The 24,778-nt window shown below is 38.1% G+C and overlaps 1 protein-coding gene across 1 annotated transcript in view; it reads left to right on the forward strand.

The window, feature by feature from the left end:
- The window catches only part of LOC114739028 (transformation/transcription domain-associated protein-like), a 42,324-nt gene extending 18,679 nt beyond the window's left edge, over positions 1–23,645 (forward strand). Inside the window, 27 exon segments of the mRNA XM_028927095.1 lie at positions 216–297; positions 468–520; positions 628–693; positions 770–2,002; positions 2,344–3,336; positions 3,431–3,766; positions 4,114–4,369; positions 4,506–4,728; positions 4,864–5,254; positions 6,183–6,332; positions 6,421–6,642; positions 6,781–7,002; positions 10,071–10,718; positions 11,099–11,359; positions 11,440–11,787; positions 16,136–16,548; positions 16,624–17,053; positions 17,393–18,691; positions 19,505–19,765; positions 19,880–20,170; positions 20,245–20,656; positions 20,659–20,729; positions 21,267–21,698; positions 21,843–22,121; positions 22,310–22,861; positions 22,966–23,175; positions 23,315–23,645. Coding sequence (XP_028782928.1) covers positions 216–297; positions 468–520; positions 628–693; positions 770–2,002; positions 2,344–3,336; positions 3,431–3,766; positions 4,114–4,369; positions 4,506–4,728; positions 4,864–5,254; positions 6,183–6,332; positions 6,421–6,642; positions 6,781–7,002; positions 10,071–10,718; positions 11,099–11,359; positions 11,440–11,787; positions 16,136–16,548; positions 16,624–17,053; positions 17,393–18,691; positions 19,505–19,765; positions 19,880–20,170; positions 20,245–20,656; positions 20,659–20,729; positions 21,267–21,698; positions 21,843–22,121; positions 22,310–22,861; positions 22,966–23,175; positions 23,315–23,434 — 10,254 coding nt within the window. The 3' untranslated portion in view covers positions 23,435–23,645.
- Positions 23,646–24,778: the final 1,133 nt, after the last annotated feature.

The following is a 24,778-nucleotide window of genomic DNA, read 5'->3' on the forward strand; positions in this document are numbered from 1 at the left end:
TGAAGGAAATCGATCCATTGTTGCTTCTTAATAAAGCTATAAATGCAGCGTGGAGTTTTCATTTGTTTTCTGCACTATATTGCATGTCTTTGAGTACAAGTTGTCATTAATATCATTGCTGATTTAGTATCATAATCTGAGTTGGTAAATCACTACTCATTTTGCTGTAATTTTGAATTTCTATGCCTTGCTCATTCATAAATTTCTTTTGGCAGGCCGTTTTGAATTTGCAGGTTCCTGTGGAACATTCTAAGGAAGTTAATGATTGTAAGCATTTGATTAAGACCTTAGTGATGGGTAATTGATTTCCCTGAACCTTCTGCAGTTCTTCGTTCATATTTGTTCAATTATTTTGTCAAGCTCTCACCTAATTTTGGTGCTTGTTTCCTTTTTGGCTGACAAAGATAACAGTTTCTCTTTTTTGTTAAATTTTAAATATTAAAGTTTATGGGTGATTGCACTTCCAGGAATGAAGACTATAATATGGAGCATCACTCACGCACATTTGCCTAGATCTCAGGTTTCGAATGCCTATGTGCAGTATTTCTTGTCTTTGATTTGGCCTTTATTGCTGTGTTGTAGAGTGTTATTTCTGATGTGTTTTCTCTTACACGTGGAACATCGTAGGTGCTTGTCCCACCATCATCTAATTTACCTTCGACTCAGGCATTCAAGGGCATGAGAGAAGATGAGGTACTTCAGATAAGCTGATTATCTTGAATATGAATTTCTGTGCTTAATAGTTGTATTTGACTTAACTCTTATATAGGTGTGGAAAGCCTCTGGAGTCCTGAAAAGTGGCGTGCACTGCTTAGCACTCTTCAAGGAGAAAGACGAGGAGAAGGAAATGCTTCAGCTCTTTTCACAGATTCTGGCTATCATGGAACCTCGAGATCTAATGGATATGTTCTCTTTGTGTATGTCTGAGCTTTTTGACTGCATGATTGCCAACACTCAACTCGTCCATATATTTTCTACCCTCTTAGCAGCCCCAAAAGTGTGTCGGCCATTTGCTGATGTGCTGGTTAATTTTCTTGTGAACAACAAGCTCGATGTATTAAAGAACCCTGATTCACCTGCAGCAAAACTGGCCTTGCATCTTTTCCGGTTTATCTTTGGTGCTGTTGTTAAAACACCTCCAGAATTTGAACGGATTTTGCAGCCTCATGTGCCTGTTATAATGGAGTTTTGCATGAAAAATGCTACTGAAGTTGAAAGGCCTCTTGGTTATGTGCAATTGCTTCGCACAATGTTTAGGGCACTCCAAGGATGTAAATTTGAACTTTTACTGCGGGACTTGGTCCCCATGTTACAGCCCTGCCTTAATATGCTATTGACTATGCTTGAGGGGCCAACTGGGGAGGATATGAGGGATCTGTTGCTGGAGCTTTGCTTGACCTTGCCTGCCCGTCTGAGCTCATTGTTACCTTGTCTTTCTCGTCTTATGAAGCCACTGGTATTATGTCTCAAAGGAAGTGATGACCTAGTTGGTCTTGGGTTACGAACACTTGAGTTTTGGGTTGATAGCTTAAATCCTGATTTTCTTGAGCCCAGCATGGCCAATGTTATGTCTGAAGTGATTCTTGTCTTGTGGTCTCACTTAAGGCCTGCTCCCTATCTCTGGGGTGCGAAAGCACTGCAGCTTCTTGGCAAGTTGGGTGGTCGAAACAGGCGCTTTCTTAAAGAGCCTCTGGCACTTGAGTGCAAAGAGAACCCTGAGCATGGGCTTCGCTTGATTCTGACATTCGAGCCTGCAACCCCATTCTTGGTACCACTTGACCGATGTATAAATCTTGCTGTGGCATCTGTAATGCACAAAAGTGGTGGTACGGATGCTTTCTACAGGAAACAAGCCCTGAAGTTCCTGCGTGTTTGTCTAACATCTCAGCTCAATTTGCCTGGAACTGTTGCTGATGAAGGTTGTACACCGAAGCAGCTGTCTTCCTTGCTGATGTCTACAGCTGATCAATCATTGAGGAGATCTGAGTCACCAGAAGTAAAGGTTAGCTTGGTATTTTGCAGTGAGAAAACCACAATTGTATTTGAGAACCATGTGTTTGTGCAGTTGATTGATCCGCAAGAAGTGCCTTTCCTTGTTTGTTATTTTATTGATTACTCCTATTTGAACATTCTCATAATCAATAATACTGACGCAGTGCACAGGTCATCCATTTGTGTTTCCTTTGCCGTCTCATCTGTATTGTCTTTGCTTGAAGCCTTTGAATTCTTCATTCTTCCTTTTAGATCCCCCTCTTGATTTCTGTGCAAGCTTTGCATTTTAAGAGTGTGTGTATTTTATGGATTATTTATTGTTACTGCAATTCACAAAACATTTCATTTCAGGCTGACTTGGGTGTAAAGACGAAGACCCAACTTATGGCTGAGAAGTCTGTTTTCAAGATTCTATTAATGACTATCATTGCTGCTAATGGTGAGCCGGACCTTGTGGAATCTACTGATGATTTTGTCATTAATTTGTGCCGCCATTTTGCGGTGATATTTCATGTCGATTCTTCATCCAGTAATGCTTCTACTGCTGCACTTGGGGTTTCATCACTTTCAAATAATGTTCATGCCAGTTCTAGGCCAAAAACTAATGCTTCTTCAAATTTGAAGGAACTGGATCCATTAATATTCTTAGATGCTCTAGTTGATGTACTAGCAGATGAGAACAGGCTCCATGCTAAAGCTGCTCTTGGTGCATTAAATGTGTTTGCGGAAACACTTGTGTTTCTGGCTCGTACAAAGCATACTGATGTCATTATGTCTAGAGGACCTGGTACTCCAATGATTGTATCTAGTCCATCAATGAATCCTGTATATTCTCCACCACCAAGTGTTCGTGTTCCTGTATTTGAACAGCTCTTACCCCGTCTTCTGCATTGTTGCTATGGGCTTACATGGCAAGCGCAGATGGGAGGCGTTATGGGACTAGGCGCCTTAGTTGGAAAGGTCACTGGGGAGAAGCTATGCCTTTTTCAAGTAAGGATTGTACGTGGTCTGATATATGTCCTTAAAAAGCTTCCTATATATGCTAGCAAGGAGCAAGATGAGACAAGTCAGGTGCTCACTCAAGTTCTTAGAGTTGTAAATAATGCTGATGAAGCTAATAGTGAATCACGGAAGCAAAGTTTTCAAGGAGTAGTTGAATTTCTTGCTCAAGAGTTGTTTAACCAGAATGCATCTATCATTGTGAGAAAGAATGTACAGTCATGCTTGGCACTGTTAGCTAGCAGAACTGGCAGTGAGGTGTCTGAATTACTTGAGCCATGGTATCAACCTTTACTGCAGCCTCTAATAATGCGGCCTCTCAAATTAAAGACTGTAGACCAACAGGTATATGCTGTTGCTGACAGCTGTTTTGGTTCTACGTATAAACTTTTATATCAAGTTATTTGTATATTTGATTACTCGATTATTTCTTGTATAGGTTGGAACAGTTACGGCATTAAATTTCTGTTTAGCATTGAGGCCGCCTCTTCTGAAGTTGACTCCAGAGCTAGTTAATTTCTTGCAAGAAGCATTGCAAATAGCTGAGTCTGATGATAATGCACTGGCTACAAAGATTTTCAACCCAAAAGTGGTGACATCATTGACAAAACTTAGAACAGCTTGCATTGAGCTACTCTGCACAACAATGGCATGGGCTGATTTTAAGACTCCAAATCATTCTGAACTGCGTGCAAAGATTATATCGATGTTTTTTAAATCTCTGACTTGTAGGACACCAGAAATTGTTGCTGTTGCAAAAGAGGGCCTTCGACAGGTAAAAATGACTTCATAATATTGTAATTCATGCTTCTTTGTTGGACTAGGATGTTTTTGAAGTTTGTATGTCTTTGGTGATGCTTGTTTACAGATGCTGCTTCATCTATCTCAGAACATCTGTCTTGAAAATATCTTTAGTGTCCTTGATCATCTGTGCTTGATTGTCTGGTCTTTCCATCGATTGTTTTCTTGTTTATTTAGCAGTATAATATTGTTGTGGTAGCTTAAATTACCATATGAAACTGTTACAGTTGTAGATTTCTTTATGCTTTTGCTGTACATGCATGCTCTTGAACCTGCTGGGGATTTATTTGGGTCATTTTCTTTGCTGTCGCTTGCATTTAGGTAATCAATCAAAGGATGCCCAAAGAACTTCTGCAAAGTAGCCTTAGGCCAATATTAGTCAATTTGGCGCACACAAAAAATCTGAGCATGCCCCTTCTGCAAGGCCTGGCCCGTCTACTTGAGCTGTTGTCCAATTGGTTTAATGTTACATTGGGTGGTAAGCTTTTGGAGCATCTAAAGAGGTGGCTGGAGCCTGAAAAGCTTGCACAGAGTCAGAAGTCATGGAAGGCGGGTGAAGAACCAAAGATTGCTGCAGGTTTTACTTCAATCATTTAATCTGTTTATCCAAGTGTTGCGGATGCATCATCCTTAGCTGTTGATGCAGTGATGACGTTATTGTCTATTGTCCTTAGCTCTCAATGTACCGATAATGTTATTCTCTATTGTCACAGCTATAATCGAGCTTTTTCACTTGCTTCCTGCTGCGGCTTCAAAGTTTCTTGATGAGCTTGTAACCTTGACTATTGATTTGGAAGGAGCTCTTCCCCCAGGACAAGTTTACAGTGAAATTAATTGTCCATACCGCCTTCCACTCACCAAATTTTTAAATCGCTATGCACCCCTTGCAGTTGATTATTTTCTTGCCCGACTAAATGACCCAAAGTATTTCAGGCGGTAAGTTTCAGTGCTAGATTAGAATTATAAGCACTTCATAAGATTGAGTGCTGACTAGTTTCCATTTTCTTTTCATTTTATTTTTATTTGCTTTTTTTTCCTTCTTTTTTTTTTGGGGGGGGGTTTTCAATTCAGGTTTATGTATATAATTCGGTCAGATGCTGGTCAGCCACTAAGGGATGAACTTGCAAAATCACCACAGAAAATACTTGCAAGTGCTTTCTCTGAATTTCTGCCAAAATCTGATGTTACAATGGCTGCTGCATCAACCAGCACACAGTCTGGTTTATTAGCAGAAGAGAGCCTTGTTGCTGCATCCACTGATGCTTCCAATCCACCTGCAACACCTCCCAATGCAACTTCAGATGCTTACTTTCAGGGACTAGCACTGATAAAAACCTTGGTGAAATCCATTCCTGGCTGGTTACAAAGTAATCGTATGGTGTTCGATACGTTAGTACTTGTTTGGAAGTCACCTGCTAGAATATCCCGTCTGCAAAATGAGCAAGAGTTGAGCCTAGTACAAGTAAGTAATATGATAAATAGAGAGCTTAATTTAATATCAGATAAGTTATTGTTGTTGGTTGTTGTGAGCTAACCAGAATCCTTATCGCTGGCCCCAAAAAAAAAAAAAAAAATCCTTATCAATGTTTTGGTTCTTTTCTATCATTGATTTCTGCTCTAAGGCATCCCAAGATAGAGCAAAGGCCTCCGTAAGATCTCATGACCAGCTAACTTCAATGTGCTGGCATTGCTTGCTTAGACTTTTGTATAGATTTGACCAATTTCATCACCCTGGATCATGCTTGGAATATTTTTTTTATGAATGACATTATTTCGTTGCTGGTTCCCATTTTGGTTTGCCTGAAATTTGATCTTATTGATATACAATGTAATGATTAATTGGATGTTAAAATACGCATGAGCTATAGAAATGCATCAATTTATATGTCATTGTACAGCTTCCCCCCCCCCCCCCCACATTTTGTGCCTTCTTGTAATATCGTGTGTCATTGTACCTTTACTGTCTAGAAATTCTGTCAAGCAATTAATCCATGCATAATGTATGGTTGGAAGAATATTGCAACTTTTAATTATAACACCATGCAAAGATGTCTTTGCGTTAAGATGTGTTTTTTTTTTTTTTTATCCACAGACTCCCATGTATAATTTTTATTGCTGTCATTGGGTCCGCATTATGGGTTTTGTATTGCTCTATGACTCTGTATGATATTTTCTATGTTTTGCCTTTTTGTTCAAATGCTGATTCTGCTGTATTTTCCTTTTGAGTTCTCTCCAACTTGTCCCAAATTTTCTCCACTTCATTGACAAATTATACATTTGACATAGCTATTTTCTATGAGCTCATTAAATGGTCCAAATCTTGGATTGACGTGACAAAAGATGCTATCAATTTTAGCCTGCTAACCCGCTTTCATTATCATTTATTGCAGGTTAAAGAAAGCAAGTGGCTTGTCAAATGCTTTCTGAATTACTTGAGGCATGATAAGAATGAAGTGAATGTTCTGTTTGATATACTTACCATATTTTTATTTCATAGCCGTATTGATTATACATTCCTGAAGGAGTTTTATATCATTGAGGTATTTTGTTATGTCTAAATTTCATCTCTTGAGGTGTCAATTCATATTTTTATGTGAATGTTATGAAAATTTTCTTGGTGCCTTTTAGGTTGCCGAAGGTTATCCGCCCAGCATGAAAAAGGCCCTCTTGTTGCATTTTCTGAACCTTTTTCAATCAAAACAACTTGGTCATGACCATTTGGTGGTTGTAATGCAAATGCTTATTCTTCCTATGTTAGCTCATGCCTTTCAAAATGGGCAAAGTTGGGAGGTTGTTGATCCTGCTATTATAAAAACAATCGTTGATAAACTTCTTGATCCTCCTGAAGAGGTATATCCTGATGCTATGCGGAATTTAATATTTGTTCTTGCTTGTTATTGGACCTGTTCATAATTTGTGAAGTCTGCTTGATCCAGTTTCTGGTTCAGTAAGTTTGGTACCTCAATGAATCTTGCTCCCCTTCTTCAGGTTTCTGCTGAGTATGACGAGCCTTTACGAATAGAATTGTTGCAGCTTGCCACTTTGCTCCTTAAATATCTTCAGAATGATCTCGTCCATCACCGGAAGGAATTAATAAAGTTTGGGTGGAATCATTTGAAGCGCGAAGACACTGCAAGCAAACAGTGGGCGTTTGTGAATGTTTGCCATTTCTTGGAGGCTTATCAGGCTCCTGAAAAAATAATACTTCAGGTATGCAAGCCTGGATCTTTGTTTAAATGGTCTGTACTCAGGTCACTGAGGAACTTCCTTTACTTAGCATGCATTTTCTATATTTAATGCTTCTGGGATGTCAGGCCGGATTGGTCAATGTTTTGGTTTACAGGTCGAACTGGTTGGACAGTCAAACCAGTCCTATCTAAATTAATGTAATGTTATATTAATACATTTATCACCTAATCATGTATGGGAAAAATTAGTATGTATGAAAATGTAAATTTTAATAGTTTTCTTAACATGTAATTTCTTTTAAAAAATGGCGTTCCAATCAAATTTTAATTCTCTTCCGATTATTGCATTGTTCTAATATGTGATTTGTAAATAAGTGGTCAAGGGTAGTAAGGTTAGTTTATTTAGAATATTTTATTAGTTTGCTTTATTAAGATTTGGGTAGAATGTTTTATTAAGATTTAGATAGAATATTTTATTATTTGAATTAGATATTTAAGGTTTTGAGTTAGATATTTAATTAGGATGAGGACTTACCATGACTTATAAATATGTGTAGTGATCAGTTTTCCTCATGTTTTGATTTATCGAATTATTCAGTTAATTCCAGTTGCTCTTTTTCTCCTCTGCTCTTTCCTTTCTCTTTCACTCTCTTTTACAATTCTCTATCATATTCATTCATTGATAACTTATGATCTTGATACTGAATGAGCTAATTATATATTTTTTTTCTGGTCCAATGAATGAATCAACAGAAGATTAAATGGATGGCACAAAACATTATTTGAACTAAAGTTTCCTTGAGATGCAACTTTTCAAATTCCCAAATTGCTGAGGCAAATAGGTGTGCGACCAGAAGTTTAAACTTCGAAAGTTTCAATTTTATCTTCTCTGCTTCTCGAGAAGCACAAATGTATGCTTTCCTATTGGACTTCCGCTAATTTAAGATCATTGAGTGGCTCCACCTCAGGTCTTACTGAGCTACGCTGCCTCTTCTTCCAGGCTTATTCGTTTTTGTTTTCCTCTTTCTCCTCACAAGATTCCAACGAAAAGGCTCTGTTACCTCACACACACTTGAATAGATGCAAACTGAAGAGATTTAAGGGAGTAGAGATAGAAACAGAGATGGTGGAAGGGAAAGGGTGACCGAAACAGGGAGAAAAGGAGAGAGAATCAGAAAGAGGGAGAGAGAACGGAGGCTTGAGAGAATCACATAACTCATAATATCATTCATTCATCAGAATCTAATTTCAAAGTACATAAGATCTCCTATTTATAGACTAAGGCTTCTTCCATCAACTTGCAAATAATAAAAAGAAAAGGGCATCCACTTGCATAACAGCTAAACTATCTTGGCACTTGTAATGAAAATGCATCTGCTTGCATAACAACTTGCTAGCAAAATATCTTGGCACTTGCCCAAAAGATAATATAAATAAATTAAAGCTCTCTTTTATGGTAAGCTATTCCCAAAATATTTTAACTCCTATGTTCTATCATTTTTTCCTAAGATATTTGTTCCCATATTTTCTATCACTCTGATTTATAGCTTTTCTCTCTCAACAGAGGTATAAACTTGAGATTTTCAGTTAGCTTTCATTTGGATTTGTCATTACTCAGGTTCAAACTACAGTTAAAATCCGACTCTCCATGATTCCACCTTCTTCTCTCGCTTTTCTTGCAAAACTCCTTTCAAGTTTCAAGATTTCTAGCAAACTTGCATCGCACTACAAGAACAAAAGAAGGTTTAGATCTGTGTACTTTAAAACCACTTTGTGATTGATAGAACCCTCTTCTAAACAAACTCACAAGACGACTAAAAACCAGGAATAGACAACAAAGAATGGGAGTCCTTGAGATTAACAATACTGTTACTGCATATAAGATGATTACAAAACATGACAAACAAAAGATACAATACACACACCCCCATCTCTGACAACTCAAGATACAACACACAGGACAAGAACTCTAGAACATAGACACAACAAGATCATTGAGAGGATTGGCTTTCCTTCCTTCAAAGGCCTAAGCCACACCTCAAAATTCTTCTTTACCTTTCTCTGTCAACCATAAGAAGGATTAAAAACCCAGAAAGTGACTTTCACAACCCCGGACTCATATACTTTGACTACAGTGGTCCTATAGCTACCCTACTCTTTCTTCAAAATAGCAAGTCAATAACAAAAAGGTACGTTTCCCTTAACATGTATTTTCCTAGATTTCCAAAAGTGGTCCTAACATCAATTTGTTTGTTTCCTATTAACATTCTGGGACCTTCTGTTCTCCTTTTCCTCTTATTCCCCCTTCTTCACCGCTTCTCCTTTGTTTGCTGCATTTTAAGAAAAACACTACCAACCAAACTAGTCAAAATGTTAGTTTTGACCCGTTCAAAGCAGGTTTTCTTTTAGGTGAGTTCTCGTTTTCTTCATTTTCCAGATTGGACACTAGACTGATTCCTGGTTCAACCAGTTGAGCTAACCAAGTCAGTATGGTTCCCAGAATCATGCTTCTGGGCTAGTTATCCTGATGAATTGGTTGCAGTGGTTTCTCTGCATGTGGGAGTGAGAGTTTAACATTTGAACCTCCTAACAAAAATTCTTGAGCACTTTGTGATTATTTATTAACTCATTTTCCTATATTTCTTTTTCGTCTAGAATGATAGTTTACCTTGTTATACCTTGAAATGTTTGGTGTATGTATTTCCTGGTTTTTATTATTTATATTATATCCTTGCAAGAAGGGTGTTGTAACATGTATATATGGGACTGGCTTCTTTTATGTCATTGCTTTATTCTGTACTTTAGGCTGATTGCAGTTAGCAGTGGTAATTCTGATATTTGTTTGCAAGAATACTTGCATGGAAATGGAAAAATCTTAAAAGAATTTGCTGTGTTCTTGTGCTTTTAATGGCTCATCCAAAACTAGGTTGATTAAAATCAACTTATTGCTGAACCAGGCTCACATAAAGACTTTCAAGTTTGATCTATAGTCAGTCTGGGGATGAATTTTTGGAATCGTATGCAAATATGGGATATTTTTATCCATATTTGTACATATTGTCCACCATTAACAAAAATTTGAAACTGCAGGTTTTTGTAGCACTCCTTAGGACTTGTCAGCCAGAAAATAAAATGTTGGTCAAGCAGGCTCTTGACATATTGATGCCAGCATTGCCACGCCGTCTGCCTCTTGGTGATTCCCGGATGCCCATATGGATCCGATATACTAAGAAGATCCTAGTTGAAGAAGGTCATTCAATTCCCAACCTTATTCACATATTCCAGCTTATTGTTCGCCATTCAGATCTCTTCTACAGCTGCAGAGCGCAATTTGTTCCTCAGATGGTGAATTCTCTGAGTCGTCTTGGATTGCCATACAACACCACAGCTGAAAACAGACGTCTTGCCATTGAGCTTGCTGGATTAGTTGTTAACTGGGAGAGGCAAAGGCAAAATGAAATGAAAGCTGTAACTGATGCTGAAGCCCCCAGTCAGATCAATGATGACTTTACCACTAGCTCAGCTGATGCTAAGCGATCCATAGATGGGTCTACATTTCCTGATGATGCAACCAAGCGAGTAAAAGTGGAACCTGGTTTGCAATCCTTATGTGTTATGTCACCTGGTGGTCCATCATCAATTCCTAACATTGAAACTCCAGGGTCTGCTAGTCAACCTGATGAGGAATTCAAACCAAATGCTGCTATGGAGGAAATGATTATTAATTTTCTTATCAGAGTGAGGCTTTATTCTAATCTTGCTATTTTACCATTACATAGCGTTGATGCTGTCTATTTAAATACTCCATAGGTTCTTCCAATTGTGAGGAATTTATATCCCATATATAATGGATTAAACGGGTGCTAGACCATCTCTCTGATAAACTCATTTTGAGTTGTGCAAATGGTTTTGACATATGCACTGTTATCTTTACCTGCCCCTCCATGTCTTAACCAAGAACAATTGGATCTGCATGCATAAATGTGATAGAAGTGGTAGTACTGGTTGAGGCAAAATTGAAAGTTAAGTGAAAGCATTATGATTGATTGTATCTTTAGCAACCCTCCACTCCTCAATACCCATTGTTTATGATTATTAACTCTTACTGGTAAAATTAGGTTGCACTGGTCATAGAGCCTAAGGATAAAGAGGCGAGTGCTATGTATAAACAAGCTTTGGAGTTACTTTCACAAGCTTTGGAAGTGTGGCCTAATGCCAACGTAAAATTTAATTATTTGGAAAAGCTGCTGAGCAGTATTCAACCATCTCAGGCAAAGGACCCTTCTACAGCTCTGGCACAGGGTTTGGATGTCATGAACAAGGTGTTGGAGAAACAGCCACACTTGTTCATAAGAAACAACATTAACCAGATATCTCAAGTAGGCCTCTATTTGTTTTCTTTATTTGATTTGCTGAACAAATTGTACATTTGTAATAAGTCATTCGTGTCTCCTCCCAGATTCTTGAACCATGTTTCAAGCATAAATTGTTAGATGGTGGGAAGTCTTTTTGCTCCCTGTTGAAGATGATATTTGTTGCTTTTCCTCCGGAAGCAGCTACAACACCAGCAGATGTAAAACTGTTGAGCCAGAAGCTGGATGATTTGATCCAGAAGCATGTATCTACTGTCACCGCCCCTCAAACATCTGGTGATGATAATGTTGCTAGCTCAATTAGTTTCTTATTGCTTGTTATTAGAACCTTGATGGAGGTGCAAAGAAACTTCATTGAACCTTCTATATTAGTTCGCATCCTTCAACGATTACAACGTGATATGGGTTCATCAGCGGGATCTCATTCAAGACAAGTAAGCAGCATTTTTCCTTTTCTATTTTCACTTTCATTCTTTGGATTCAAGGATGTTAAATTTGTTTAATCAGTTGCCCCAAAGGGAATAGATTTGGGCACTGGGGAGTATGAGGGGAATTGAGAATCATTCCTCTCCCTCGCCAATTGAACTACTTGGCAGGTGGACTTATTCCCGTTCCATCCCATCATCCTTCTATTCGTTCCGTTCTCTCCATCCCCTTGAACTCCCATCATCCTTTTTCTGAGCACATTGTATGGAAAGGTGGCATACATATTAGGCTTTGGGACTGGACCTGACCCTGCCAATTACATGCAAGTCCATTCTGGCTTTGGAGTTTCCTTTTCTGCTGCCTCGGTTTGATTGTATTTTATCTGACATACCAATTTATTAGTCTGTTCTGATAAAAATACTGAATTCGGGTATTATTTCCTTTGAACTTCACTGAAAAACCTTTCCTATGAACTTATTCCATTAGATGGAAGTAATGTTATATTTCTAGATGATAAAATGGAGAAAGACTTGTACGCCAACTAAAACATATAACTCCTGAAAAGAGAAGTTCATCCTGATCACATAACTCTATTCAAATTAAAATAAAGCAATCAACCTTATTTTTTCTAATTTAAGCTAATCTTAAATGCATAGGAATGTTATCCAAGCAGACAAATTAAAAGCAAATAAGCTTTAATTGAACATGTATGTATATAATAGTAATAACCTTTTGAATCAATGTTTATTTCAATACTCTAATTCAAGTTGGATATTTCTGCTTGGAGCTTTTCTTCAAGCATTGTGAGTTGTCTTTTCCAATACCAACTTGAGCAAGATATCTTTTTCTCCTTATATACCCCATCTTTTGATATCGTTATCTTCTTGGTTGGAAGTCAGTTGGATTGTTTGTACCATGAGCCACCATGGTAGATGATTCTGTGTTTTCTTACTTCCCTCATTCCTCACACCTACCAACTATTGGTAGGTTTGTTGGCTCTTTTGGTATTGAGTGTCATTACTTGCCCATACATTGTTATTCATGCCTAGTAGGGTGCAACATGTAGAATGTGACAAATAATACCACTGGGATTGTCGGCCCCCAGTGGTTCAATTTTATTGAATGTGAAATCAGTACATTAAGTAGGGAAAGTTTAGGTTTAGGGATTTAAGAATCTCCCCAACTCATTCTTTAGAATCTAGGAAACATAATAGCAATATAAAAGGATAAAAATAAGTAGAAGATTATAGAATGACTTTATAATGGAATTCAACCACCCTTTCCAGCACTCCTCCCCAAGCTAGAGAATGGATGTTCAGCATTCTCATCTTGCTTCATAGTTCTTCAAACCCACTGTAGTCAGACCCTTGGTCAATATATTAACGACTTGGCAAGCCAAGCATTTCTTATATGGAATTCTGGTCAAGTTCCACATATTTAGTTCTATTGTGTTGTATTGGATTATTTAGGATGCTAATAGTTGTAGCATGGTGACTTGTTAGCAATACTTCTATAGATCTTTTCTCCTCGAGGTCGCTTGCTTTCTCTATGCACAAGTGCTATACCCTGTAGTATATCTTCTAGGAATTATTGACTTAGTCGAATCAGCTTCTATATTGATTACAACATCTCAAGAACATTTATTTTAAATAAGATTCCATTACCTAGATTCATCTCAAGTACCGCATTATTCTTTATACGATTGCTATACGCTCTTTAGTTGGATTTATAATATTGTATTTTGCCTATCTAGGGTGTACTTCCTTTATGAGACAACAATCTTGTCGACAATCCCTTGATCTGGCCATCTCCATGCCTAAGTATTTTAGACAGCCAAGGGTTTTTATTTCAAATTAATGCTTTATGCGCCTTTTGGTACTCTAGAATTGGGGCAAATGGAAATGGAATTGATTTCCATCACAAAGTTTGCTAGTACGCTAAATAGGGGTCGATCCTCCCGTGCTTTCTATTTTAGCAACTTGTCTATTGGTCTCCTTATCAAGAGCTCCCTAGCAATACAATTGGCTTCCATAAAAAAGTTGAGATTTACAATTCCCCCTCCAATAATTCATTTTTGCCACTCATTGGCGCTATCGCCACTGTTGACCTCCCCAGTATTGGCCTCACGAGATATGGCTTATTCTACTTGTTCTACAAATATCTGGAGTCGTCAAAGAGATCCAAGGCTTTTCCATTTGGTTTCCTCTCCTTAAATCCTACATCGATCTCCTCGTCTTCCACTTTTTTCCTTCTCGGACCTTCAACTTTAACTTTTTTCTCTTCAACACCAAGAAGGTCTAAGGCCTCGACATCTAGGAAGTATTAGGTTCCAATGAAGGCAGAGGAAGATCAAAAGCACCAAATCTGTAAAAGTCGCTATCTTCATTGTTAGATTTGGGTTGCTGGTGGACGTCGGTGAATCGGTGTGGTCGTTGCTGACTCAATGGTTGACATTTGTGCTTTGATGTGACCGCTGGTGGCTCCGTGGTGGTTCTTAGTGCTTCTAATATTTATGGCCTTTTTTGCTTCTGATGCTTCTTCAGATTTTTGGACCTCATGTTTTAGATCAAGTTTTTTTTTTTTTTTGGGTTTGATTGCTTTGTTTGGAGGGGTTGAGTTTTTGAATTTCAATTATGTGTTTGATTTTTTGCTTCTTCAATTGTGGTATTACCTGTGCTGCATTGGGATGGAGAATATTGAGAATAAAGAGCATCGATGGAGTACAAGAATGATATATTTTGTGGAAACCTATGGAAGGAACCTAATATTCTATTTTGTTTTAATGTTACCTTCATGAGAAGGAAACCTTAACAGTAGCTTCTATAAATAGCTTTCATGCAACTCATGTGATATAGATATGTTGAATGATATTTTTGAGCTATGTGAACTCTCTCCCTGCTGTTTTCCTCTCAGTTCTTATTCTCTCTCCCTTCCTTCCCCTCTGTCTTGTTCGTTCTTTCCTTCTGTTCCTCTCCCTCAATCATCATCGTTCCATGAAACTGAGAGTGTGTGTTGCATCAGGCATTTTGAACTTTTCATACTAAAAACACATTAAATAAAATTATACCAAAATTTCATGCGCATACCAAACACTCTTTTAAACCCCATTTCCATTTTCTTATCCATATCCATCTCTATCTCCATTTCCATTGCGATCAAAATCAATTCCAGCCCTTGTTCAACTTCATTTCAAATCCAGTGACTGGCCGGTTGAAACCCCTAAAGTCCTTTCAAGCGTATGTGACAAGTATACATTAAGCATTAAAGCTCTAAGAGCATCCTCAAATTGGATAGAGGAGAATTTAGGAGATAGTGGACGAGACCATTGACACTAATAGAGAATAGAGGAGAAATATAATACCCGAAAGGAAGGCTCTAATACCATATAGAGAGAGGTGATATGAATTCCTTGTTTCTGTTTCATAATCAGAAAAAAGGAGTATATACACGTGAGAGAGGAGCCCTGGTATTAATGGCCCGTTATAACAGGTATCCTGACGGGGTAATATCCAATCCTTTAATATTGGTACAGATTATAACAACTTTTTCCTGGTACTAGTGGTGGCATGTGGAATTGAACGCCAATGAAGACAATAGTGTGTCACTAGACCACAAGACTGCTGGCACTGTGTAACAATTTAAAAGGATTAAAATAACTAAAAAACTTCAAGAACCCTAATAGAATGACCACATAATAGAATGCGGCCTTCCTCTCAAGCATGATGCCATGTAAAATTTCGAAGTTTTTATTTTTTCTGTTAACATATTTTATTAGATAGAAACTTTACATTTATAATGATAAAAGAGAGAATAGACTTCTACTTAGTAGTAAAAGAGACCACAACTTTATTCTAATTAAAATGGAGTAACTTTGTCCTCATTAAAACATAACACAATCTTATCTTGTTTTTATTTAAATAGAACACTTGATCTCAAATTAAATGCCAGAAATGTAATCCAAAAAATAACTGAAAATACAAAAAAGTCTTAGTTAACACGACAAAGTAAGTAACTAGAATAGTTTAATGAAAATCAATGGTAATGTCGAGCAAACACCATATGAAATTATATGGGCTGATGGACAGTTTGAGTTCTCTTGAGCGTGAGTTCTCCACCGTCTTGAGTTTTATGTGATGAGTTTGAAACCCAACAAATCATATTTTATAATCATGCATGAATCTTGTAGGGGCTTGAGTTTTCTGCTTTTCCTAATGTGATTTAATGTATCTTGCATTGTTGATTATCTGCTCCATAATTTGTACTTTTACAGTAGGCTTATTATTATGATTATTATTTTAAAAGTTAATTTCCAATCGTTTGATGAATTAAGTTGGGAGACTTTTCCTTCATTATTAGGGTCAGAGGGCAGATACAGATTCAGCTGTCACATCTTCTCGCCAAGGTTCTGATGTTGGAGCGGTAATCTCTAATTTAAAATCTATCTTGAAGCTGATCACTGAAAGAGTGATGATTGTTCCTGACTGCAAACGATCAGTGTCTCAAATCTTGAATGCGTTGCTCTCAGAGAAAGCTACTGATGCTAGTGTGCTTCTTTGCATACTTGATGTAATCAAAGGATGGATTGAAGATGATTTTTGTAAGCAAGGCACATCAGTCACGTCAAGTTCCTTTCTCAATGCAAAGGAGATAGTCTCATTTCTTCAGAAGCTTTCACAAGTTGATAAACAAAACTTCCCTCCTGCTTCTTTGGAAGAGTGGGATAGGAAATATTTAGGACTTCTTTATGGGATTTGTGCTGATTCTAATAAGTAAGTAATGAACTTGTGACTTTCTGCACCGTGCTTGCATTATATGTTGTCTTAGTTATTTTTGTATGTGTTCAGATACCCTTTGTCCCTTCGTCAAGAGGTATTCCAGAAGGTTGAAAGGCAGTTCATGCTTGGTCTACGAGCCAAAGATCCTGAAGTTAGGATGAAATTTTTCTCTCTCTATCATGAATCCCTTGGGAAATCACTATTCACTAGGCTCCAGTTCATTGTCCAAATTCAAGATTGGGAGGCCTTGAGTGATGTCTTCTGGCTGAAGCAGGGCCTTGATCTTCTTCTGGCAATATTAGTTGAGGATAAGCCTATCACACTAGCACCAAATTCTGCCAGGGTTCCACCGCTTCTGGTTTCAAGCACTCTTCCAGAATCATCAGGAATGCAGCACAAGGTCAATGATGTCTCTGAAGGTACTGAGGACTCTCCGCTGACATTTGAGACCCTGGTGCATAAGCACGCCCAGTTTCTTAACAACATGAGCAAACTGCAGGTAAAGTAATTGATGTTTGATCTCTAGCTGCAATTATTGTTCAGCATATCAATGAGCTTATCTCCAACATCCTGAGTTTGCTTTTCATGATAATATTCATAGGTGAAACTCAAGGATGAATAAACTTGTTACCTACTTGCAGTATTAGACTTACTTTGCCAATAAGATGGCTAGGTTTTGAAAGTTTCCACCTATGGTGTTTTGGCTATTTACTTCACCCTGGCTGGTTGAGAAGTTCCTCTGTTTCATTAGTGTTTTCTGCGGCAGTGTCAGCCAACTGAAATAAATTATTAGATTGGAAAATTTCTATCTTCTCTCATTTTTTTTTCCTTTTTTCAGGTGGCTGATCTTTTAATTCCATTGCGAGAATTGGCCCACACAGATGCTAATGTTGCCTATCATTTGTGGGTCTTGGTGTTTCCAATTGTCTGGGTTACATTACATAAAGAGGAGCAGGTGACACTGGCAAAACCAATGATTACTCTTCTGTCTAAAGATTATCATAAGAGGCAGCAAGCCAGCAGACCAAATGTTGTGCAAGCTCTGCTAGAAGGGCTTCAGCTGAGTCATCCTCAACCGCGAATGCCAAGTGAACTCATCAAATATGTTGGGAAAACTTATAATGCATGGCACATTGCTTTAGCATTACTTGAAAGTCATGTTATGCTGTTCATGAATGATACCAAGTGCGCTGAGTCTCTGGCTGAGCTGTATCGCTTGCTTAATGAAGAAGATATGAGGTGTGGCTTGTGGAAGAAACGATCAATCACTGCAGAAACTAGGGCAGGGCTTTCTCTTGTTCAGCATGGTTATTGGCAGCGTGCTCAAAGCCTCTTTTACCAAGCCATGGTGAAGGCAACTCAAGGAACTTATAACAACACTGTGCCGAAGGCTGAGATGTGTCTCTGGGAAGAGCAATGGTTATACTGTGCCAGTCAACTTAGTCAATGGGATGCCTTGGCAGACTTTGGTAAGAGTGTTGAGAATTATGAAATTCTTCTTGACAGTCTCTGGAAATTGCCTGATTGGACATATATGAAGGATCATGTAATTCCTAAAGCTCAAGTGGAAGAAACTCCAAAACTTCGTTTGATTCAAGCATACTTTGCCCTTCATGACAAAAACACAAATGGCATAGTGGATGCTGACAACATGGTGGGTAAAGGTGTTGATCTTGCACTAGAACAGTGGTGGCAGCTGCCGGAAATGTCTGTTCATTCCAAAATTCCCCTTCTGCAGCAATTCCAACAAATAGTTGAAGTTAAGGAGTCATCCAGAATTCTGTTGGATATTTCCAATGGAAACAAAGTCTCTGGAAACTCTGTAGGTGGTGTGCAAGGAAACCTTTATGCAGATCTCAAGGACATTCTTGAGACATGGAGACTGAGAACTCCAAATGAATGGGATCATATGTCTGTTTGGTATGACCTACTGCAGTGGAGGAATGAAATGTATAATGCTGTCATAGATGCTTTCAAAGATTTTAGCTCCACAAATTCACAACTTCATCACCTTGGCTACCGTGACAAAGCATGGAATGTGAACAGGCTTGCTCACATTGCTCGTAAGCAAGGCCTATATGATGTTTGTGTCACAATACTTGAAAAGCTGTACGGGCACTCAACCATGGAAGTGCAGGTAATATGACTAGCATTTCCAATGGCTCAAGCTTTGAGTCAACTGCTTACCTTTTGCTACGTCAACATGCATTATTGATTATCTCTAAAGTCACTTGATTATGAGTTACATGTTCTTCAAAGGAAAGAAGTATAATAATTTATGGATCAATTTAATGTGTATATATTATTAAAATTATTATTTTAGAAGTATGCTGAGGTAAAAGCATGCAAAATATTCTTTTGCCAATTTTGAAACAGTATTTGCGAATGAAAATCTGACATTCCTAACTTCCTTGGCGGAGTTATTGATGCATCTTAGTTTTTGTATATTAGGGGGGTTTCCTCTTTATTAGTTAGCTATTTATTTTTTTCTTGCATTAATAGGAAATTCCCTTTCTATGCATTCATTGTAAATGCCTTTTAATTTCTTTCTCTTCCTTCTTTGCTGTCCGTTATCCATGTTTTGGCAATGTGTCACGGAGATTATCTTGTCTCTTGACTTCAGGCATATAAATGGGCTTGTATTCATTGCTTGAAAATATTATAACCATGGGTCTTAGTTTGTTGCATGGGAGCCTAGTCTTTAATGTTGACTCAACATGCATCACCTCAAGTTTCTTGTGACATTTGCAACTTACATCGACTTAAGCTTTTGATAAGTGATACGTGTAAGACATGGAAATGCCGATAATCATATGTTATGGTTTGAGTGGTTGTGTGCACATCATGCTTTTTTGTTTCCCGATTTGTTTTCTGTTAGGCCATGAACAATTTTGATGTGATGGGGCTACTTTGGATTTCATCTCACTTATTTTTTCTTGTATATTTGCAGGAAGCATTTGTTAAAATAACAGAGCAGGCAAAGGCATATTTAGAAATGAAAGGAGAACTAACAAGTGGTCTCAATCTGATTAACACTACTAATCTAGAGTATTTCCCTCCAAAGCACAAGGCAGAGATTTTCCGCCTGAAAGGAGATTTCCTCTTAAAATTAAATGACTCTGAAAGTGCTAACCTTGCATACTCCAATGCCATCAGTCTTTTCAAAAACTTGCCCAAGGGATGGATAAGCTGGGGAAATTACTGTGATATGGTAATTACTTTTCTGTTTTTCATGCATTCAGTATGACTTTTGACTTTTGGCCAAAAAAAGAAGTATGACTTTTGACTTAGAGATCTGTGCTTACTTCTCAAATGATTCTGATAGGCGTACAGAGAGACCCAGGAAGAGATTTGGTTAGAATATGCTGTCAGCTGCTTCTTACAAGGTGTAAAATTTGGCGTGTCAAATTCGAGAAGCCACCTAGCTCGAGTGCTTTACCTTCTTAGCTTTGATACTCCTAGTGAGCCTGTAGGAAGGGCATTTGATAAATACTTGGACCAGATACCTCATTGGGTTTGGCTCTCTTGGATTCCACAACTCTTGCTCTCCCTACAGAGAACAGAAGCTCCTCGTTGCAAACTTGTTCTACTGAAGATTGCTATTGTGTATCCTCAGGCAAGTCTTATACGGATCCATAACTGTAGCTTATATAGAACTTGAATGATTTTGATTTTCTTCCTGAACTTCAGGCTCTTTATTATTGGCTACGCACATACTTGCTGGAGAGACGTGATGTTGCAAATAAATCAGAAATTGGAAGAATGGCAATGGCTCAGCAGAGAGCACAACAAAGTGTTTCTGGTGCTAGTGCAGGTTCTCTTGGTGGGTTGGCTGATGGAAATGCACGAGTACAAGGACCAGGTGGGGGTGCCTTATCATCTGACAACCAAGTTCACCAAGGTTCCCAGTCCGGTGGTGGAATTGGATCCCATGATGGTGGAAACTCCCATGGGCAAGAACCTGAAAGGTCTACAAGTGCAGAAAGCAGCATGCATAATGGAAACGACCAACCTTTGCAGCAAGGTTCGGCCAATATCAATGAAGGTAGTCAGAACACATTAAGGCGTGCTGGTGCAATTGGTCTTGCAGCATCAGCTGCCAGTGCTTTGATGCTGCGAAAGATATAATGGAGGCTCTTAGGAGCAAGCATGCTAATTTAGCTAGTGAACTTGAGGTAATGTTCATTTGACAAAATATGTTTTAGATGCACGTTTCTTTTTCCTTCTTTTTTACCTTGGCTAAGAAGCTACAGAGGCACATATGGTTATCTAGATAACCTCCCTCCTGATCATCTCTACTGGTTACACAAATCAAAAAATTAAAAGGTTGACGTGTTCCTCAAAATTATACACTTGATACAATAAACTAAATAATTTCTGCTAGTTCTTGAATAAATTATCTTATTGTACTGTATCCTAGTTATCATAAAGGGCCTGTGGATCACAGTTATGGGTACTTGTTAACAGGGTATAAATATCATGTGAACCTGGATCTGTAGTTAATTTATATTTTAAAAAAATATCTAGCTTTTTTTCCCGTGCTGGTTGTAAGATACCAAGGCGTTAGTATGATTTTCTATATGATCACGTCATATGTTAATTCAATTCTACACGTTATGCTATGCATCATACTGTGTGATATTGAGATCACATCATTTGTTGACTAAGATTGACTTGACTTTTATGATATCAATGAGCCTTGTATTTTGCAGGTTCTACTAACAGAAATTGGTTCAAGGTTTGTCACTCTTCCTGAGGAGAGGCTTCTGGCAGTGGTCAATGCTCTGCTCCACCGCTGTTACAAATATCCAACAGCTACTACTGCAGAAGTTCCTCAGTCTCTCAAAAAAGAGCTCTCAGGCGTTTGCAGGGCTTGCTTCTCTGCAGATGCAATAAACAAGCATGTTGATTTTGTGAGGGAATACAAGCAGGATTTTGAGCGTGATCTTGATCCTGAAAGCACTGCCACTTTCCCAGCCACCCTGTCTGAGTTGACTGAGCGATTAAAACACTGGAAAAATGTTCTTCAAAGCAATGTTGAAGACAGGTTTCCGGCAGTCTTGAAATTGGAAGAAGAAAGTAGGGTGTTGCGGGACTTCCATGTTATTGATGTCGAAGTTCCTGGGCAGTACTTCACAGACCAGGTAAACCCTTGAGTGGTTGTCTTTCAAATTGCCAAATATATCGTTATATCTTATTATTGCAGTTCGTTACAGATTTTATTGTCAAGTTGAAGTTTTTGGTGCATCTTATGCTGATTGATATTTAAATATGGAATTTCATTTCAGGAAATTGCACCAGATCATACTGTGAAGTTGGACAGGGTTGCAGCTGATATACCTATTGTGCGAAGACATGGAAGCAGTTTCAGGCGTTTGACTCTAATTGGCTCTGATGGTTCCCAACGCCATTTCATTGTCCAGACATCTCTGACTCCTAATGCCAGAAGTGATGAGCGCATATTGCAGCTTTTCCGTGTGATGAACCAAATGTTTGAGAAACACAAAGAATCAAGACGCCGTCACATATGCATTCACACGCCAATAATTATTCCTGTTTGGTCCCAGGTCAGAATGACTCTTCATTTACATTGTTGTTTTATCTACCTTATCTATTTCGCAGTTGGACCCATAGCATTCCCCTCTTATAAACAGCTGTGGTATTGTTTGTCATAAAATCACACAGACAGCAGGAGAAACCATTATCCTATTTTAAGTTATTTACTGAACCCTTCTGTAAAACGTTGTCCGGACAGGTTCGCATGGTTGAAGATGATTTAATGTACAGCACCTTCCTTGAGGTCTATGAAAATCATTGTGCTAGGAATGACCGAGAAGCAGATCTTCCAATAACCTATTTCAAGGAACAGTTGAACCAGGCTATATCTGGGCAAATATCGCCTGAAGCTGTTGTTGATCTTCGGCTGCAGGCTTACAATGAAATAACGAAAACTCTTGTTACTGACAACATCTTTTCACAGTATATGTACAAGACTCTGCCAAGCGGCAATCACATGTGGGCTTTTAAAAAGCAATTTGCCATCCAGTTGGCACTTTCAAGTTTCGTGTCTTTCATGCTACAAATTGGTGGAAGGTCTCCAAATAAAATCTTGTTTGCAAAAAACACTGGAAAAATATTCCAAACTGATTTTCACCCTGCATATGATGCAAATGGACTGATTGAGTTTAATGAGCCTGTACCATTCAGGCTTACAAGGAACATGCAAGCATTTTTCTCCCACTTTGGGGTGGAAGGCCTCATTGTATCTTCAATGTGTGCTGCAGCACAGGCTGTTGTTTCTCCTAAGGTGAGAGTTACAAGCTTGTACGCGCATATGTCGTTTCATATTGATGTTTTAATCATAATTCATGTTCAAGAATGTCAATTTAGTTGCAAATTTTAATGTTGCAGCAAAGCCCGCATCTGTGGCATCACCTTGCAATGTTTTTCCGTGATGAGCTGCTGTCTTGGTCTTGGAGAAGGCCACTTGGAATGCCCATGGCCCCTTTAGCTGGAGGGGGTTCTATGAACCCCCATGACTTTAAACAGAAGGTCACCACTAATGTGGAACATGTTATTACACGGGTGAAGAGCATAGCCCCACAAAATTTCTCGGAGGAGGTTAGCCAGCATTACAAATACTCCTGTCACGTTAAATGCCTTGTTTAGATTTTCTCCCTCCCTTTATATCTGAAATATTTTTTTTCACCCCCAAGTGAATCTAATGCTGCTGCTTATATTTCTATTTACTTGTAATTAGGAGGATAATCCTATGGATCCACCCCAACCAGTGCAGAGGGGTGTTACTGAGTTGGTTGAAGCGGCCTTGAATCCAAGAAACCTGTGCATGATGGATCCAACGTGGCATCCCTGGTTTTAGGATCTAAATGGTGAAAAAGCATATGCTAGACTACATTTGAACTGCTATTGAAGTTTTGTGATAAATATGTAAATGATGAGTAATTGTAAAGAAAACAGGTAGTTCTTTATTTATTAGTATTATTTTGTAACTAATTCGGCTGTACTTATTTTAGTATAAATACATCTAAACCACTTTAGAATTAATGAAGTCTGAATATTGTTTCTCCCAATCGTCTCTTTCCTCATTTCCTTCTTGACTTCACTCTTCCACTCCATTCATTTATTTCCGTCACATGGTATCAAGGATCACAGCGCCTTGTTTGCTCTTTCGCTTGCTCTCCTTTTCTCCGACATGAGTATGACTCGGACACTCAATTCTTACTTCCACCTCTCATCATCGACTTCCCCAGATCCTACTCGAAAGTCTGGCAGCCCCTATTAAAACTCCACGGAGTATGGCACGTATGGGGGACTATGAATATTGAGTTTGGGTGTTTCAAAAGAAAGAGTACTTCTGACAGGCCTCTTCTTGTGAGCAGGCGTCTTTTTTGTGCGTGTTCTTTGCGTAGACATGAAAAGGTACTATTTGAAGAGTAAATAGTTTGGAATAACTTTTTAGAAGTAATTTTATAAAATTCGAAATAAATATTAAAAAAAAAAAGTTGTCTTGATTTGTATAAAAATTATTCTAAGTGCTTATAAGGGTTTTTAAACACTTCACGCATTCCTTTCTCCTCTAGAAATTGTTTTCTTTTTGTTGAGTTTTCTACCTATTGTTGTCTATGTTTCTATAGGAAGGATTTATTTAATCTTAAATAGGGTTGTTTTTTTTACACGAAAGATCTATTTAATCCTAAAGAGTGCTGCTTCTTAAATTATTTAAGATATCTCTAGGATTTGAATCATATGTTTATTATTTTTAATTACAGGGGTGACCAACAAGGAATATCTAATTAGGCTAGCCCATTGTAGTTTGGTGATCTTGGTGAAATCAAGCGCACAACTCAACATGCTTTAAGCTAAAATATATATTTGGTTTTCTAAATTTACATATTAAGTTTGAATTTTAATCATTGAAGTTTATAAAGTATGTTTTTAATCTTTTAATATTAATATTGCTAGTCTCTTTTAATGAAAAATGTCGATTTCACGTCGGCTTATTGTATTAAAGTGACACACCGCACAAATGTAAAATGGAGGATAACGTTTCTTTTGGAAAAATTTCGTTTAAGGACCGAATTAATTTCAAAGAGTTTATGAAACTTCACTGCAGGACCAAAGGGGCAAATTGATTTCACAAAGAAAATGACGCTTGGCTCTCATAATACTTATTGTAGGATGACATGTAAGTGAACTAATTCTA

This window comes from Neltuma alba, unplaced genomic scaffold (assembly GCF_004799145.2).
Source record: "Neltuma alba isolate B1F8T4 unplaced genomic scaffold, ASM479914v2 tig00013744_pilon, whole genome shotgun sequence".
In the NCBI taxonomy this organism is placed as follows: domain Eukaryota; kingdom Viridiplantae; phylum Streptophyta; class Magnoliopsida; order Fabales; family Fabaceae; genus Neltuma; species Neltuma alba.